This window comes from Bombina bombina, chromosome 5 (assembly GCF_027579735.1).
Source record: "Bombina bombina isolate aBomBom1 chromosome 5, aBomBom1.pri, whole genome shotgun sequence".
In the NCBI taxonomy this organism is placed as follows: domain Eukaryota; kingdom Metazoa; phylum Chordata; class Amphibia; order Anura; family Bombinatoridae; genus Bombina; species Bombina bombina.
Window position 1 is genome coordinate 98,292,351 of NC_069503.1, and position 19,055 is coordinate 98,311,405.

The 19,055-nt window shown below is 39.1% G+C and overlaps 1 protein-coding gene across 1 annotated transcript in view; it reads left to right on the forward strand.

Annotated features, from left to right (window-relative positions):
* LOC128659976 (gastrula zinc finger protein XlCGF26.1-like) overlaps positions 1–19,055 on the forward strand; it is a 434,460-nt gene that overhangs the window by 74,631 nt on the left and 340,774 nt on the right. The window contains exon 5 of the mRNA XM_053713569.1: positions 6,220–6,225. Within this exon, the coding sequence (XP_053569544.1) occupies positions 6,220–6,225 (6 nt within the window). The remainder of the gene's footprint in view (positions 1–6,219; positions 6,226–19,055) is intronic.

Below are 19,055 nucleotides of genomic sequence, written 5' to 3' on the forward strand. Positions count from 1 at the left end.
TTGTGCTGGCGTGTATGCCTTTTTATGTGCTATCTATCCAATAAAAGAAGCTTTTTATCATAGCTCATTGGTGCCGGTTCGTTTTTTGGCATTTCACCCTGACCGATCCATTTGAGTGCAAGGATTCTGGCTACTCCTTACAAAGCAAGAGGGGAATTTTGCTCAATCCAAGCCAACCTGGAAACCTAATCCAGCTTGGAACAAGGGTAAACAGGCCAAAAAGCCTGCTGCTGCCACTAAGTCAGCATGAAGGGGTAGCCCCCGATCCGGGACCGGATCTAGTAGGGGGCAGACTCTCTCTCTTTGCTCAGGCCTGGGCAAGAGACATTCAGGATTCCTGGGCAGTAGAAATTGTTACCCAGGGATACCTTCTAGATTTCAAGGATTCCCCTCCAAGGGGGAGGTTCCATCTTTCTCAATTGTCTGTAAACCTGACAAAAAGAGAGGCGTTGTTACGCTTTGTAGAAGACCTTTTTATCATGGGAGTGATCTGCCCAGTTCCAAAAGTAGAACAGGGGCAAGGGTTCTACTCCAATCTGTTTATAGTTCCCAAAAAGGAGGGAACCTTCAGACCAATTCTGGATCTCAAGATCCTAAACCAATTCCTAAGAGTCCCATCTTTCAAGATGGAGACCATTTGGACTATCTTACCATTGATCCAGGAGGGTCAATATATGACTACCGTGGACTTAAAGGATGTGTATCTACACATTCCAATCCACAAAGCTCATCACCAGTTCCTCCAACTAGCCAAGTCTCACACGGACTTAGTGTTGGCCTTTCTAAGATCTCACGGGTGGACGGTGAACGTACAAAAGAGTTCTCTTTCCCCCCTCACAAGAGTTTCATTTCTAGGGACTCTGATAGACTCGGTGGACATGAAAATATTTCTGACGGCGGTCAGAAAATCAAAGATTTTGTCCACCTGCCAAGTTCTTCACTCCATTCCTCGGCCGTCAGTGGCTCAGTGTATGGAGGTTATCGGTCTAATGGTAGCAGCAATGGACATAGTTCCGTTTGCTCGCTTGCATCTCAGACCACTGCAGCTATGCATGCTCAAACAGTGGAATGGGGATTATGCAGATTTATCTCCTCAGATAAATCTGGATCAAGAGACCAGAGACTCTCTTCTTTGGTGGTTGTCACAGGATCATCTGTCCCAGAGAATGTGTTTCCGCAGGCCAGAATGGGTTATAGTGACGACAGATGCCAGTCTTCTGGGCTGGGGTGCAGTCTTGAATTCCCTGAAAGCTCAGGGTTTGTGGACTCGGGAGGAGGCTCTCCTACCGATAAATATTCTGGAATTGAGAGCGATATTCAATGCTCTCCAGGCATGGCCTCAGCTGGCTTTGGCCAGATTCATCAGGTTTCAGTCGGGCAACATCACGACTGTGGCTTATATCAATCATCAGGGCGGAACAAAGAGTTCCTTAGCGATGATAGAGGTCTCAAGGATAATCCGATGGGCAGAGGCTCACTCTTGCCATCTGTCAGCGATCTATATCCCAGGTGTAGAGAATTTGGAGGCAGATTTTCTAAGTCGTCAGACTTTTCATAGCTGGTTCGGCTATAGGGCACACCAGAATTGGATCTGATGGCGTCTCGTCAGAACGCCAAACTTCCTCGTTACGGCTCCAGGTCAAGGGATCCTCAGGCTGTACTGATAGATGCTCTAGCAGTACCCTGGTCGTTCAACCTGGCGTATGCGTTTCCACCTTTCCCTCTCCTTCCATGTCTGATTGCCAGAATCAAACAGGAGAGAGCATCAGTGATTTTGATAGCGCCTGCGTGGCCACGCAGGACTTGGTATACAGACCTGGTAGACATATCATCCCTTCCACCATGGTCTCTGCCATTGAGACAGGACCTTCTGATTCAAGGTCCATTCAAGCATCCAAATCTAATTTCTCTGCAACTGACTGCTTGGAGATTGAACGCTTGATTCTATCAAAGCGGGGTTTCTCTGAGTCAGTCATAAATACCTTGATTCAGGCTCGAAAGCCTGTTACCAGGAAAATCTATCATAAGATATGGCGTAAATATCTTTTTTGGTGCGAATCCAAAGGCTTCTCCTGGAGTAAAATCAGGATTCCTAGGATTTTGTCTTTTCTCCAAGAGAGATTGGAGAAAATATAGCTGCAAGCAGCAATAGAGGTGGCCAGCGCATTATTTTTGCAATGCCATATAAGTAGTTATAACACAAAATAAAGCTATTATAAGAACTGTTTACAGTTCTAACATAAGCATTTGGAAAAAAACCACATTTTCGAAATGTTTGCATTTTTTAAAATGGCTTCCACACCATATGACCTATACTTTCAACATAAACAAATGTAACTCTAGGTGACAATATATGGTTATACAGCAAATTTCACAGTTTTAACATAAGCGGTTGGAAAGAAAACACAGTTTAAAATTTTTTGTGTAAACCAATATGGCTGCCACAGCTTGTGACTAATTCCTTCAACATGAACAACTGTGACTCTAGGTCACAATATAAGACTGTACAGCAAATTTCACAGATCTTACATAAGCGGTTGTAGAGAAAATAGAATTTCAAAATTTTCGCGTAAACCAAGATGGCTGCCCGATCGTAAGATATACAGCCTCTATATTATGCACAATAGTGCTCACTATAGATGTCAAGAAACATGGCAAAAATAAAGCATTTTTGTAAAACTGTTTTTGTTTTATTATGAATTTAAATATATCGTTAAGCAATTTTGGACAATTCAAAATGGCTGCCAAACCACATAACGTATCAACTTCTCTTGAACAAATCTGAATGTTAATCATAAGATAACTCTATAAACAAAATTTCAAGTATGTCCCATAAGCGGTTTTCGGAGAAGAAGATTTTTTATAGTTTTTAAAAATGGCGCATATGAAACAAAATGGCCGCCAAGCTATGCAATGTATAGCTTTCAAATTGCACATACTAATGCTCACTATAGACCTCTACAATTTGCAGAAGTTTCATGAAAATTTGCGAATGTTTTATTTCACGAAGGCGATTGCGCAATGCGAATTTTAACTGCAATATTGTCTTTAAGGGTTATGACTATGTGTAATCATGTGTCTATTACACTGTAATATTGTTAAATATTGTAAAACTAATGTATAAAGTGCAAAATTACGCAATTAAATGGCGATAAAAAGGTTAATGTCTCACAGCAGCCATGTTGATTATGGAAAAATCGCAGTTTGAACAAACTTGGTAGAGGACCTTGCAAGGAGCATATGTGCAAAATTGCGCATCATTGCACTAAGCGGTTTAAGAGAAGAAGATGTTTGAATATTTTCGCAAAATGCAAGATGGCTGCCACATCATGTGATCAAGGCACTTCTCTTGAGCAATAGAAATTTCAGGTTATAGTAGCACTAAGCACAGCGAGTTTCAAAGTTGTAACATAAGCAGTTCCAGAGCTAAAGATTTTTAAACGTTTGTCGAAATTTGTCGCAAAAAGCAATATGGCTGCCAGAGCATGTGACCTATGAGTTCAATTTTGCATGAGATGTAGCACAGCAATAGGCTGTACCAGCATACCTGATTTTAAGAGCTTTGCAAAAACAGTTAAGCAGTTATGGGCAATTGAATACAAAGCTTGGCGGAATAAAAAGAATAATAATAATAATAATCCGAACAATAACAATAGGTTGTCCTGCAACTTTGTTGCTGGCCACCTAAATATTGTTAACTAGTTCTCTAAAAGGACAGATTTCTGCTCTGTCTATTTTGTTGCACAAGCGTCTGGCAGATGTTCCAGACGTTCAGGCTTTTTGTCAGGCTTTAGTTTAGTTCTTAAAAATTTAGTTCTTAAAGTTCTTCTTAAAGTTCTTTCGATCTCATGATTCCTCTGTTTAACGACCTCTCCGGTATCCCATGCAAGATAAGGCGCTGCATTGCTCAGATTATGTTTAATGTAGCTAAGAAATTAATTCCTAGTTTTTGGAAGTCATCAGAGGTCCCCAGTTTAGATAAATGGAGACAACCGGTAGATCATGTTATTGCAATGGAGAGATATTTTTATCTATCCCAGGGCAATTTAAATTTATATCATGACATAGTATTTCTATGGGAACAGTATAAACATGGCAATAATGGATAAGTGGGTGGATCATCTGGTATCTGTAGGGAGGTGGATATACTTTATACTTTGTGTTACTTGAAAGGCGACCTTTTTGATTAATGTGTTATGAATGATAGAAGCATTAGGTATTTATGCTCTTTACTGTGGATACACCCTGGAAGAAAGATTTTTTGTTTTTGTTTCAATCCTGTTTTTTGTTAATGTTGTTTTTTTTTATAACTAAGTTTCTCAAATTGTTATATACATTATGTTCTCTATGGATCAGACCCATATAGTCATGCAATGTCAATTCACAAATTTATGTAATTAAACAAGGAACTTCAGTGAGTTACAATAAGCAGTCTTTGCTGCGCGCTACTACAAGCAATGAGTATAATACGGTTACTGCTGTTTAAATGATAAAAGACACTCTCGATCATAGCAATGGACTCTCAGACTTACAAAAACACGCTATACAGCTGAATTACATTGTTATACTTTTATTTACATTGTTTGACAAAGACACCTTGTATATGATTATAATGTTGTAATGTATGATCAGTATTATTTTCAATAAAAATGAATATATATAAAAAAAAGAATAGGGTAGGGAATTTTTTTTATTTTGGGGGGCTTTATTATTTTATTAGGGGGCTTAGAATAGGTGTAATTAGCTTAAAAATCTTGTAATCTTTTTTTTATTTTTTGTAATTTAGTGTTTTTTTTTTTGTAATTTAGTTTAGTTTATTTAATTGTATTTTAGTTTAGATATTTGTAGTTTATTTTATTTATTGATAGTGTAGGTGTATTTGTAACTTAGGTTAGGATTTATTTTACAGGTAAATTGGTAATTATTTTAACTAAGTAGCTATTAAATAGTTATTAACTATTTAATAGCTATTGTACCTAGTTAAAATAAATACCAAGTTACCTGTAAAATAAATATAAACCCTAAAATAGCTACAATGTAATTATTAATTACATTGTAGCTATCTTAGGGTTTATTTTATAGGTAAGTATTTAGATTTAAATAGGAATATTTTAATTAATAATATTAATATTAATTAGATTTATTTTAATAAGAATTTAGTTAGGGATGTTAGAGTTAGATAGGGTTATTATACTTAATATATATATAATATAATAACTATATTAACCCTAATATAATTAGGGTTAATATAGTTAATAAATATAATATAATAACTATATTAACCCTAATATAATTAGGGTTAATATAGTTAATATAGCTGGCGGCGGTGTAGGGGGATTAGATTAGGGGTTAATGTGTTTAATATAGGTGGCGGCGGTGTAGGGGCATTAGATTAGGGGTTAATGTGTTTAATATAGGTGGCGGCAGTGTAGGGGGATTAGATTAGGGGGTAATACATTTATTATAGGTGGCGGCGGTGTAGGGGGATTTAGATTATAGGCAAAAGAGCTGTTTACTTTCTGACAAAGCCCCGCCAAAAGCCCTTTTAAGGGCTGGTAAAAGAGCTGAATTCTTTGGGGCAATGCCACGCAAAAAGCCCTTTTCAGGGCTATTTGTAGGGTTAGACTTAGGTTTAGTGGTAGGGATAGTTTAGTATTTTAGGGGTTAAATAATTTAATATAGGTGGCGGCGGGTAGGGGGATTATATTAGGGGTTAATAATTATAAAATAGATGGCGGCGGTGTAAGGGGCTCACTTTAGGGGGTAGGTAAGGTAGATGGCGGCGGGGTAAGGGGCTCACTTTAGGGGGTAGGTAAGGTAGATGGCGGCGGGGTAGAGGCTCACATTAGGGGGTTATAGATTTAATATAGCTGGCGGAGGAGTCCGGGAGCGGCGGTTTAGGGGTTAATAACTTTATTAGGTGGCGGCGGGGTCCGGGAGCGGCGGTTTAGTGGTTAATACATTTTTTATTGTTAGGATAGTGAGGAGGGATAGCGGATAGAGGGTTAGACGTGTCGGGCTATGTTTGGGATGCATGTTAGACAGTACGGGTGATTTTATAACTTAGTCAGGTTTTGTAGGCGCCGGCAGTTTCTTTTTTTTTTTTTTTAATTTTTATTTATAGTAAAGAAAATATGTTACAATAATCAATTATAAAAAGTGCATCACAATGAATAAGTTATTCCATATAAAAATTTAGACAGTAACAATCATTGTCAGGTAAGGGTCAAAAAATCCCCCTTACATTAGTGAATGCTATAATAAAGATAACACAGGAATTGTACAATCAGCCAGGATTTGTCATATGTGAGTCAAATATTAAAAAACATGTTACATTTGTGATATATTTGTGATCATTTTTCATCTTTACTTATTTTACAGTCAATAACTTTCTCCCAGACACACCCATACCACACAAATAAACGAAACACAAAAGAGAGGAGAGAAAAAAAAAAAAAAAAAAAAAAAAAAGGGAAATATCCGGCTCTCTCATCACTCCGCCCCACCCAATCACCTCACCCAGCATCTGTTGCCCATTCTCCAGGGAAGTGGCCAGCTAGAATGTTTACCATAACATACTCTGTATCTCTAAGGGGTTTAATCAGTTTTTTCTGGAGTGCAAGGGGAAGAGATCTCACAAATGTTTCCCATTTTTTGAAGAATGTAGGCAGGTATTTATCTTGTGGATATGGAATGTTAAATTGCTCAGTTATAAAATGGTTGATCATAGCATTTTTAAATTGTGACATTGTGGGTGCGGAAGAAGCTTTCCATCGTTTAAAAATAAGATTACGAGCCGTTAGGATTATAGTGTTTATCAGGTTGTAATTCTTGGTTATTCCCTGGAATTTCACCAGAAAGAATACATCCATTGGAGATAGTTTATGATCCAATTTTAGAGTTACCATCATCCAATAGGATATTTTCTTCCAATATTGGTAGATTTTAGGGCACCTCCACAGACAATGGAATAGGTCTGCACTTAATGAGGAACATCTCGAGCAAAGAACTCTAGATTTATACCATTTGGAGAGAACAGCAGGAGTAAGATATCTTTTAAGGCCAATTTTTATCTGTGACTCTCTCCAGGAGGTCGGTACCCAGCTTTGTTGAATTATTTGGAAACTCCCAGTAATAGACTGTTCGTCTATATCTGGGAAGTATGCTTCCCACATTGCCACCATCTCAGTCATCTGCGTCTTTGACGCTTTCTGATTTATGAGAAGATATAGTGGGGAGATTGTGTAGATTCCTGCCTCATACAGAGAGATCTTGGCCTGTAACTCACCCCGGGACCAGTTTTTCCCGTATTTTGAGCATAGCTCTTGAAGATAGTGTCTAGCTTGGAGATAAGCGTAGAATTCGCGTGGATGTAAGTCAAATTGTATCGCAATATCTTCGAACAGTCGCGGATACCCGTCTGCGTCCTGTAGTTGGAACATATTTTGAAGACCCTTTAACGCCCATACTTTGAATATCTGATTGTTTAGGCCAGGCCCAAACTCGGGATTACCACATATAGTTAAATATTGTGATATGTAGGGGGAGCAATCGTTTTCCACGCAGAGCCTCTGCCAGGCCACAATAACGTTCTTAAAGGTGGTCATATAAAATATATTAGCGGGCAGAGAGGTGAGAGGACAGTGTAAGAGTGCCTTCAGATTGAACGGGGCCACCATTTGATTTTCCCAGATAACCGAGGAGATTTGGTCTTTCTCAGTTAACCAGTCCAAGGCAAATCTGGCTATAATGACCAGATTATATGTTTGAATATTGGGGAGAGCAAGGCCTGCTGAAAGCTTAGAGTTCATAAGCCTATGAGGCGCGATGCGTGGTCTCTTTCCATTCCATAAAAATTGGGAGCATGCCCTATTATACATGTTAATATCTTTTTTATGTAAAAAGCACGGGATATTCTGCATAATATAAAAAAGTTTTGGAAAGAGGACTGATTTAATTAAGGTCACGCGAGCCGTTAATGATATGGGCAACGAGGTCCATTCCTCTAGTTGCCTTCTACAATAGTCCAGGCTGGGCCTATAATTTATCTTATACCACTCTTCTGGGTTTCTAGATAGACAAAGGCCAAGATAAGTAATCTGGGAGACCTCGAGGAAGGGATGATTACAAAAATAAGGGGGATTTCTATATAGCCACATTAATTCTGATTTTGAGGTGTTTATCTTAAATCCAGAAATCTCCCCAAATTCTTGGATGATCGCTTGAAAAATGGGTAAAGTGACCTTAAGGTTGGAAAGGAATATTAGGAGGTCATCCGCATATAGAAGCAACACTAGCTTTTCATCTGCTAGGAGGATCCCGTCCAGTTCTTGTCTTAATCGGATGGCATGGGGTTCTACACTCAGATTAAATAGGAAAGGGGAAAGAGGACATCCTTGTCTAGTCCCTCTGGATAACTCGAAGCGTTGGGTAGATGTATTGTTTATGATGACCGCCGAGGAAGGGGTACTATAGATTAGTCGAATATAATTAATAAAATATTCAGGGAGTCCGAACCGATCTAACGCGGAGAACAGGTAGTCCCAGTCAACGCGATCGAATGCTTTCTCCGCGTCGATCGTTAAAATAGCCTTATCTTCCGTTTCACATGCCCGTATGGACTTATATCTACTCCAAAAGGATTCGATCAAGATTAATAGTTTTCTTGTATTTCTTACGGGGTTCCGGCCCGACATGAAACCGGATTGATTCTCATGGATCAAATCACCCATGTATGGTTTCAATCGAGAGGCTATTATATCTGCGAGCAGCTTATAGTCGGTGTTGAGGACTGAGATCGGTCTATAGGAACTAGGCAATTCCGGGTCTTTACCCTTTTTTAGGATTAATGAGATATTCGCGGTTGTAAAAGAGGGAGAACAGTTGGTGTTCTCTGAAAAATAAAAGTTAAATAGCTTATTCAATATAGGAGTCACCTGAGTCTGTAGAATCCTATAGTACTCAATAGGGAGGGCATCGGGTCCAGCCGCTTTATTCGTTTTCGCATTCTTAATTGCCATTGTGATTTCCTCCTCAGTAATAGGAGCGTTGATCACTTCTCTGGCCTTGGAGGATAACCTTGGGGTCTTAATCTTTTCCCAGAATGCCAATTTCTTATCGGGGTTAATAGAGTCTCTTTTGTATAAATCTTGAAAAAAGTCAAAGAATACTTTTTCAATGTCAGTATGTTTGGTATATCTCATGTCTCCCTGTTTAATAGCAGATATTGGGTGTCTGTGGGAAGATTTGGTAATTCTGGCCAGGAATTTCGCTGATCTACCTATAAAGCCTCCGTACATTGCTCTCAATCTCATTTCTTCCTGAACGCTACTTTGTTTAATATGTGTGTCACGGAGAGTTTTTGCGGTCATATATGCATCCCAACAAACTTTAGTGTGGTTTATAATATAAGCCCTATATGCATTCTTAACCCGATTAGCAAGTTGTCTAGTTGCTAGGCTCCACTTTTTTTTTAAGTGTAGGGAGTATGATTTAATTTCCCCTCGTAAAACGGCCTTAGAAGCCTCCCAGAACACTTCGATCTTATCTATATAACTGTAATTATTATTATAGTATTCATCCCATTTTAAGCGTAATTGGTTCTGAAACTTGATATTGTTGCTCAGGTACTTAGGAAAATATATATGATTCTTACCTCGATATTCGCAGGTCATATCACACCTCAACCCGATCACGGCGTGATCGGAAATGACAATATCCTCAATTCTGGACACCCAGTTCCAGTTAAGCAAGGATTCAGAAATTAAAAAATAATCGATCCTTGAAAAGGACTGCTGGACTTGAGATACACAAGTATAGTCTCGGGCATCCGGGTTCTGAACCCTCCATATGTCAACCAGACCCAGATTGGTACAAAATTTATGTAAGGTCCGGGATTTCCGATCCCTATTTTTTAGGGCCTTTTTGTTTGAGCTATCTAACAGAGGGTCTGCCATTAAATTTAGGTCTCCCCCGATAATTAGATTGGACCCAATATAGTTATGTAGTTTAACAGAGAGTACAGACCAAAATTTGCGATCAATTTGATTGGGACCGTATATATTGCACAATATATATTTTGTATGTTTGATTTCTAATTCCACGATTAAGAATCTGCCCTCAGGATCAGCAACGGTGTTAATCACCTGATATTCCAACTTCCGATTCACTAAAATGGCCACCCCCCTCTTCCTGGATGTGAAAGGGGCTGCCCAAACTTCACCCACCCATTTGGATTTCAATTTAGGGATTTCAAGAGCATTGAGATGAAGCTCCTGTAGGAAAACTATATCAGGGTTAAATTTACCCAGGTGTTTTATTATAGTTTTCCTTTTAATTGGGGAGTTAATGCCGCCAATATTCCAAGATAGTAGGTTGAGTTTACTCATCAGGGAAACTATTTGTCTCTAAATCCATAGATATATATCCAAATAGGCTCATTATATATACACTCTCGGCAGTCGGGGGAAGAGCCCGACGTAGAGGGCGGCAGACCCTTAGGTGTGGAGAGAGGAAAGGGACCAGCGAGACGGCGAGAGAGAGGGAGAAAGAGGAGAGAGAAAAAAAAAAAAAAAGGAAGGCGAACAACACACACCCCATTTATACCAATTATACCATTTCTGTCTTAAATTCCAAGACCTTTCAGAAAATATAAAACAACCAAACTGACTCTTATTTCTCATAACTAGCGCTTATGTAATACCTAGACAGCAATACACAGACTTAAGGATCATGGAACCCTGTCCAACAATAAATAATACATACTAGGGTATCCCTGATTCTCTACAGAAAGCTTCAGCTTCCATCACATTGTTCAGTGTATATGTAGTGCCTTCTTTTAGTACCACTAATTTTGCAGGGTACAGGAGCTTAATATTGTATTTTTCCCTCTGGAGTCTACCATAAAAGAAAGACATATCCCTTCTCTTTGCCATGGATTCAGAGGAAAAGTCCTGAAACATCAACAGCTTATGTTGGCCTAAAGTGAAAGGGTTACATTTCCTGTAATGTCGGAGATATAGCATTTTATCCTGAAAGTTCACAAATTTAAAGATCACAGGCCTAGGTCTCTGGGACTCACTATGCTCACGACGCTGACCTATCCTGTGAACTCTTTCAATCTGGAAGGGGGGTAGCAGGAGCTGGAATCTGCAGAGCCTGAGGTAATGTAGATGAGACAAAGGTCATTAGATCCTGAAACTCAGGGGTTTCGGGAAGCCCAATCACTTTTAAATTATTACGCCTTGAGCGGTCCTCAAGGTCCTCGATCTTTGCTTGTAAAGATGTAATAGTTTTACCATAAGTATCTATAGCTGGATCCAATACATTGAACCTGTCTTCCAGGTCCGAGATTCTATTCTCAATTTCATCCATTCTGGATGAGAATTGCCTAACCTCTATAGTGAGATTAGATATCTCATTTCTAATCTCCTGTTTGATCAGGTCAAATTGGGGCATCAAAATTTTAGCTACTTCGGCTGCAAATTCTGCCATGTTATTAGAAGGGGGGTTAAAAGGCCCCTTGTCTTGAGGGGAGACTATGCTAGAATCCAGATTCCTGCTACTCCCTTTTTTTTCTTTTGATTTAGGAGGCATATTGGAAGGAGAGCCTCTTTGATGCAAATATCTGTCCATGGACTAGGCGTATTCCTAAATAGACTATAATATGTCAAGGGAGAGAGAAAAAAAAAAAAAAAAAAAAAAAAAGTATTATACGTCTAACAGCGCAGGAAAGTATTCCCTGTGATAACTGTATATCAGCAATTCGTGCTTGTGTTGCTCTAACAGGGCTATCTCAAGGTGTTATCTATCGTGCAAGTAAGTCTTTAATACTTAGTGTTAATTTAACTATTATTAAAGCGGAAAGAAAAAAAAAAAAAAAAAAATTACGTGGTGTTGTTTCCTTAATACATTTACCTCTATTATATATAATAGTTCCGCCTCAGAACAAACTCCATAGAGGCAAAGAACCTAGAACCAATATCTCTTAAAGTGCTTACGCTTCTGTTGTATTATTTTAACTCAAAAAAGAGTCCAACAGAGTGTGCTCCAAAGTAATAAAGTGCTTATACTTCTATTCCAAGTAACTGTTTTAATTTAATGTATCCCCTGAATCTTTTAACTTAATCTAAAGTGAAACCCTTTCTCAGCAAATTCCCTAGTTTTAAACTATATCTAAAGTGTAATCACCTAAATTCACATTTGACCCAAAGAAAACTACAGGAGGGTTCATAAAGAAAATTCAGTGTAAAACAGGTAAAAATATGTGACTAGAAAGGTTAATTCAGTTAAGATAAAACTAAGTAACGTTGAATGCAACACAACAATACAAAAAAAAAGAAAAAGAGAAAAGAAAAAAAAAAAAAAGAAGAATTGTTGTTTTAAACTTAGCACAAATGAACAAAATAAGATGGCAATGTATACCAAGTTAGATATAGCATATAAATGTCATCTTGGTAAACTCTGCAAGTACATAATACAACGTAAGAACTTATATGAAAGCAGCCTGCTGGGGTATAGCACATGCAGCTTATTAGTGATGGAGTCCTTAGATATATGTTATACCCAACAGCATAGGGAGAAACTTATGTACGAGCAGGTTGCTAGAAAGCCAGAATGTAAGACTGGGGTTAAGACTGTCAGTAAAAAGGCAGCTGTTTGTAAATGAACTCCAAGAAAGTCTTATGCTCCTCGTACAGTAATATGGCAATAGATAACCCACCAAGGAAAACCAAACAAATATAATGGTTCAAAGTGTCCTTCTGCAACCAGCGGGGAGCAAGCAGTTATATACAAATACAGTACCTCATCACAGGAGTCGTAAGCCTCGGCAGCGACTCTGCACACTTAACCTTTCCCAGGCTGTAGATAAACTGTTTGAGGCAGAAATCTGCCGCTTTGATGACCGGGAAGAGAGTCCCCTCCACGGCGTGGCAGTCCGCCAGCCGCCGGGGCCAATGAGTGTTACGATCCAATTAGTCGTCCCAGGGACCTTTCAGCGTATGGGCTTGTAGGAGGAGGCTTTAGCTATGCGGTAACCAGGTCCGGCGTACACAGAACTATTTGCGGCTACTTGCGGCTTCTCCTGCTGGAAAAGATGGATCCACTTGCGTTATGCCCCACTCCAGCGGCCCCGATTCTTTCCAAAGTACTCAGCTGTGTTTCCCTCTCATCCAGGGGGAGGGACACTGCTGCTTGCGATACTGGCCCATCCAGGTGAGCTAGGGAGCCGCGCCTCTTTCAGCGTGCTCAGCGTTGTCCTCAAACCTCCCGGGAACAGAAGAAGTACAACTTATTTGTATAGTACACCCAACCAGGTAGGCGATAAGACAAAACTCTGTTCACTAGGCTCCGCAATACAGCCGACTCATCTGTGGGACAGCGCTGGCACCGCTTCTGTTAATCGCCCCTCTGTTATAGGTAAGCCAGGTACCTCTTAGTCATTCGTGGGTAGATGTCCGGTAAGTAGCCGTAATAATCTGGCAGCCCTCCATACACTGGACTTTAGCAAATAATAGGTCCCAGGAAACTTTAAGCGCTTTATCCCAGGGCTACTTGTTACCACACCTGTGAGCTTATGTAGAAACGGTGTGCACTAGCCAGCGTGCACCCTTCGGCTAAAGTCCAGACTTCCCATGCAGGATCGAAATCCTAATGCCCAAGCCTATAAACGGCCAAGGGCAAAAATGCATATGTTGGTGGTGGATTAGGCCTCACCTTGAGGCGTGGGGCTTCCAAGACACCTGCAGCTACCTGCAGCTACCTGCATGCCCCTCCTCCAACAGGAAGTCGCATTGGTATTACTAAGTTGAGGGCAAACATCCAGGCGCCGGCAGTTTCTAAAGTGCCGTAAGTCACTGGCGACTCCAGAAATTTGTACTTACGCAGATTTCTGGACATCGCTGGTTTGTCAGACTTACGGCACTTTAGCCTCTGACGGCGCCGTATATGGGATAGCTCGAGTTGCGAGCTGAAACTACGGGTGGCGGGGCTTCCCTCGCTTGCGCCGCAAACTACGATCTTTATCGGATCGCACCCTAGGTTTTTTTAAGTGATTTTTGGGTGGGCTTTATTTTTTTTAATGTGTAGTTTAGGTTTTTTTAATCGGTAGTTTAATTGTAGTTTAATAATTATATTAGTTTAATAGTTTAAAATAAAGAAAATAAATTTGACAGGTAAGTTTTAACTTAATTTAGGGAATTTGTAATTTTTAATATAAAGTTAGGGGTGCGTTAGGTTTAGGGGTTAATAGTTTAACCCCTTAGTGACAAGACCACTTTTCAATTTGTTGACCATCTGGGACCAAGGCTATTTTTGCATTTCTGCGATGTTTGTGTTTAACTGTAATTTTCCTCTTACTCATTTACTGTACCCACACATATTATATACTGTTTTTCTCGCCATTAAATGGACTTTCTAAAGATATGATTATTTTCATCATATCTTATAATTTACTATAAAAAAAAATATAAAATATGAGGAAAAAATGAAAAAAAATGCACTTTTTCTAACTTTGAGCCCCAAAATCTCTTACACATCTACAACCACCATAAAATACCAATGCTAAACAGTTTCTAAATTTTGTCCTGAGTTTATAAATACCCAATGTTTACATGTTCTTTGCTTTTTTTGCAAGTTATAGGGCAATAAGTACAAGTAGCACTTTGCTATTTCAAAACCATGTTTTTTCAAAATTGGCGATAGTTACATTGTAACACCAATATCTGTCATGAATCCCTGAATAACCCTTCAAATGTATATATTTTTTAAAAGAAGACAACCTAAGGTATTAAACTTGGGGTATTTTGACTTTTTTCATGCAACCATTTTACCACCAATCTATGCCAAAGTTTGGGGGGGAAAAAAAAATAATTTGATTTTTTGACAAAATAGCAATTTAAGAATACATTTACTGATAATATTAAGGGTTACTGCCAAAAAACACCTCAATATGTGTTCAACAACATCTCCTGAGTACAGTGATACCACCCATGTATAGGTGTGTTGGGTTCTCTGGGGGCTAGAAGGCCTTATTTTTAGGAAGCGCATTCCAGTTTTTCAACTTGGAATTTTCACATCGGTCATCATGCACCCATGCCCTATTTGGGACATTTCTGAAGCCGGTCAATGAAATTTACCCCCATAAAACCATATATTTTTGAGAAGTAGACCCCCTAGGGTATTTGAAATGCTGGTATTTTCACACTTTCCATGAACTTATTTAACCACCAGTCTTTGTCAAACTTTTGGGTAGTCATTTTTTTGTGTTATTTTTCACACACATTGTACTTTAGGCATGGATTCTCAGTTCCTGTTATGTGTTACTGCCAAAAAACACCTCAATATGTGTTCAACAACATCTCCTGAGTACAGTGATACCACCCATGTATAGGTGTGTTGGGTTCTCTGGGGGCTAGAAGGCCTTATTTTTAGGAAGCGCATTCCAGTTTTTCAACTTGGAATTTTCACATCGGTCATCATGCACCCATGCCCTATTTGGGACATTTCTGAAGCCGGTCAATGAAATTTACCCCCATAAAACCATATATTTTTGAGAAGTAGACCCCCTAGGGTATTTGAAATGCTGGTATTTTCACACTTTCCATGAACTTATTTAACCACCAGTCTTTGTCAAACTTTTGGGTAGTCATTTTTTTGTGTTATTTTTCACACACATTGTACTTTAGGCATGGATTCTCAGTTCCTGTTATGTGTTACTGCCAAAAAACACCTCAATATGTATTCAACAACATCTCCTGAGTACAGTGATACCACCCATGTATAGGTGTGTTGGGTTCTCTGGGGGCTAGAAGGCCTTATTTTTAGGAAGCGCATTCCAGTTTTTCAACTTGGAATTTTCACATCGGTCATCATGCACCCATGTCCTATTTGGGACATTTCTGAAGCCGGTCAATGAAATTTACCCCCATAAAACCATATATTTTTGAGAAGTAGACCCCCTAGGGTATTTGAAATGCTGGTATTTTCACACTTTCCATGAACTTATTTAACCACCAGTCTTTGTCAAACTTTTGGGTAGTCATTTTTTTGTGTTATTTTTCACACACATTGTACTTTAGGCATGGATTCTCAGTTCCTGTTATGTGTTACTGCCAAAAAACACCTCAATATGTGTTCAACAACATCTCCTGAGTACAGTGATACCACCCATGTATAGGTGTGTTGGGTTCTCTGGGGGCTAGAAGGCCTTATTTTTAGGAAGCGCATTCCAGTTTTTCAACTTGGAATTTTCACATTGGTCATCATGCACCCATGTCCTATTTGGGACATTTCTGAAGCCGGTCAATGAAATTTACCCCCATAAAACCATATATTTTTGAGAAGTAGACCCCCTAGGGTATTTGAAATGCTGGTATTTTCACACTTTCCATGAACTTATTTAACCACCAGTCTTTGTCAAACTTTTGGGTAGTCATTTTTTTGTGTTATTTTTCACACACATTGTACTTTAGGCATGGATTCTCAGTTCCTGTTATGTGTTACTGCCAAAAAACACCTCAATATGTGTTCAACAACATCTCCTGAGTACAGTGATACCACCCATGTATAGGTGTGTTGGGTTCTCTGGGGGCTAGAAGGCCTTATTTTTAGGAAGCGCATTCCAGTTTTTCAACTTGGAATTTTCACATCGGTCATCATGCACCCATGCCCTATTTGGGACATTTCTGAAGCCGGTCAATGAAATTTACCCCCATAAAACCATATATTTTTGAGAAGTAGACCCCCTAGGGTATTTGAAATGCTGGTATTTTCACACTTTCCATGAACTTATTTAACCACCAGTCTTTGTCAAACTTTTGGGTAGTCATTTTTTTGTGTTATTTTTCACACACATTGTACTTTAGGCATGGATTCTCAGTTCCTGTTATGTGTTACTGCCAAAAAACACCTCAATATGTGTTCAACAACATCTCCTGAGTACAGTGATACCACCCATGTATAGGTGTGTTGGGTTCTCTGGGGGCTAGAAGGCCTTATTTTTAGGAAGCGCATTCCAGTTTTTCAACTTGGAATTTTCACATCGGTCATCATGCACCCATGTCCTATTTGGGACATTTCTGAAGCCGGTCAATGAAATTTACCCCCATAAAACCATATATTTTTGAGAAGTAGACCCCCTAGGGTATTTGAAATGCTGGTATTTTCACACTTTCCATGAACTTATTTAACCACCAGTCTTTGTCAAACTTTTGGGTAGTCATTTTTTTGTGTTATTTTTCACACACATTGTACTTTAGGCATGGATTCTCAGTTCCTGTTATGTGTTACTGCCAAAAAACACCTCAATATGTGTTCAACAACATCTCCTGAGTACAGTGATACCACCCATGTATAGGTGTGTTGGGTTCTCTGGGGGCTAGAAGGCCTTATTTTTAGGAAGCGCATTCCAGTTTTTCAACTTGGAATTTTCACATCGGTCATCATGCACCCATGCCCTATTTGGGACATTTCTGAAGCCGGTCAATGAAATTTACCCCCATAAAACCATATATTTTTGAGAAGTAGACCCCCTAGGGTATTTGAAATGCTGGTATTTTCACACTTTCCATGAACTTATTTAACCACCAGTCTTTGTCAAACTTTTGGGTAGTCATTTTTTTGTGTTATTTTTCACACACATTGTACTTTAGGCATGGATTCTCAGTTCCTGTTATGTGTTACTGCCAAAAAACACCTCAATATGTATTCAACAACATCTCCTGAGTACAGTGATACCACCCATGTATAGGTGTGTTGGGTTCTCTGGGGGCTAGAAGGCCTTATTTTTAGGAAGCGCATTCCAGTTTTTCAACTTGGAATTTTCACATCGGTCATCATGCACCCATGTCCTATTTGGGACATTTCTGAAGCCGGTCAATGAAATTTACCCCCATAAAACCATATATTTTTGAGAAGTAGACCCCCTAGGGTATTTGAAATGCTGGTATTTTCACACTTTCCATGAACTTATTTAACCACCAGTCTTTGTCAAACTTTTGAGTAGTCATTTTTTTGTGTTATTTTTCACACACATTGTACTTTAGGCATGGATTCTCAGTTCCTGTTATGTGTTACTGCCAAAAAACACCTCAATATGTGTTCAACAACATCTCCTGAGTACAGTGATACCACCCATGTATAGGTGTGTTGGGTTCTCTGGGGGCTAGAAGGCCTTATTTTTAGGAAGCGCATTCCAGTTTTTCAACTTGGAATTTTCACATCGGTCATCATGCACCCATGTCCTATTTGGGACATTTCTGAAGCCGGTCAATGAAATTTACCCCCATAAAACCATATATTTTTGAGAAGTAGACCCCCTAGGGTATTTGAAATGCTGGTATTTTCACACTTTCCATGAACTTATTTAACCACCAGTCTTTGTCAAACTTTTGAGTAGTCATTTTTTTGTGTTATTTTTCACACACATTGTACTTTAGGCATGGATTCTCAGTTCCTGTTATGTGTTACTGCCAAAAAACACCTCAATATGTGTTCAACAACATCTCCTGAGTACAGTGATACCACCCATGTATAGGTGTGTTGGGTTCTCTGGGGGCTAGAAGGCCTTATTTTTAGGAAGCGCATTCCATTTTTTACACTTCCCATTTTCACATCCCATGCACCCATGTTCTATTTAAGACACTTCTGAAGCCGGCCAATGTAATTTACCCCCATAAAACCATATATTTTTGAAAAGTAGACATCCTAGGGTATTTCAAATGCAGGTGTTTTAACACTTTCCATACACTAATTCAACCACTAGTCTTTGTCAAACTATTGGGCATTCATTTCTTTGTGTTATTTTTCACATACATTGTACTTTAGACATGGATTCACAGCTCCTGTTATGTGTTACTACCAAAGAAGACACCAATATGTGGTCACCAACATCTCCTGAGTTCAGTGATACCACCTATGCATAGGTTTGGTGGCTTGTTTGGGCGGTGCAATGCCAAATGTCTGACATGTGTTTGTGATTTTTTTTCACATTTAACATATTTTCTTTGCCTATCGTCTTTTTTGGGGGTCTTTTAACATACCCCAATTTATTTGTT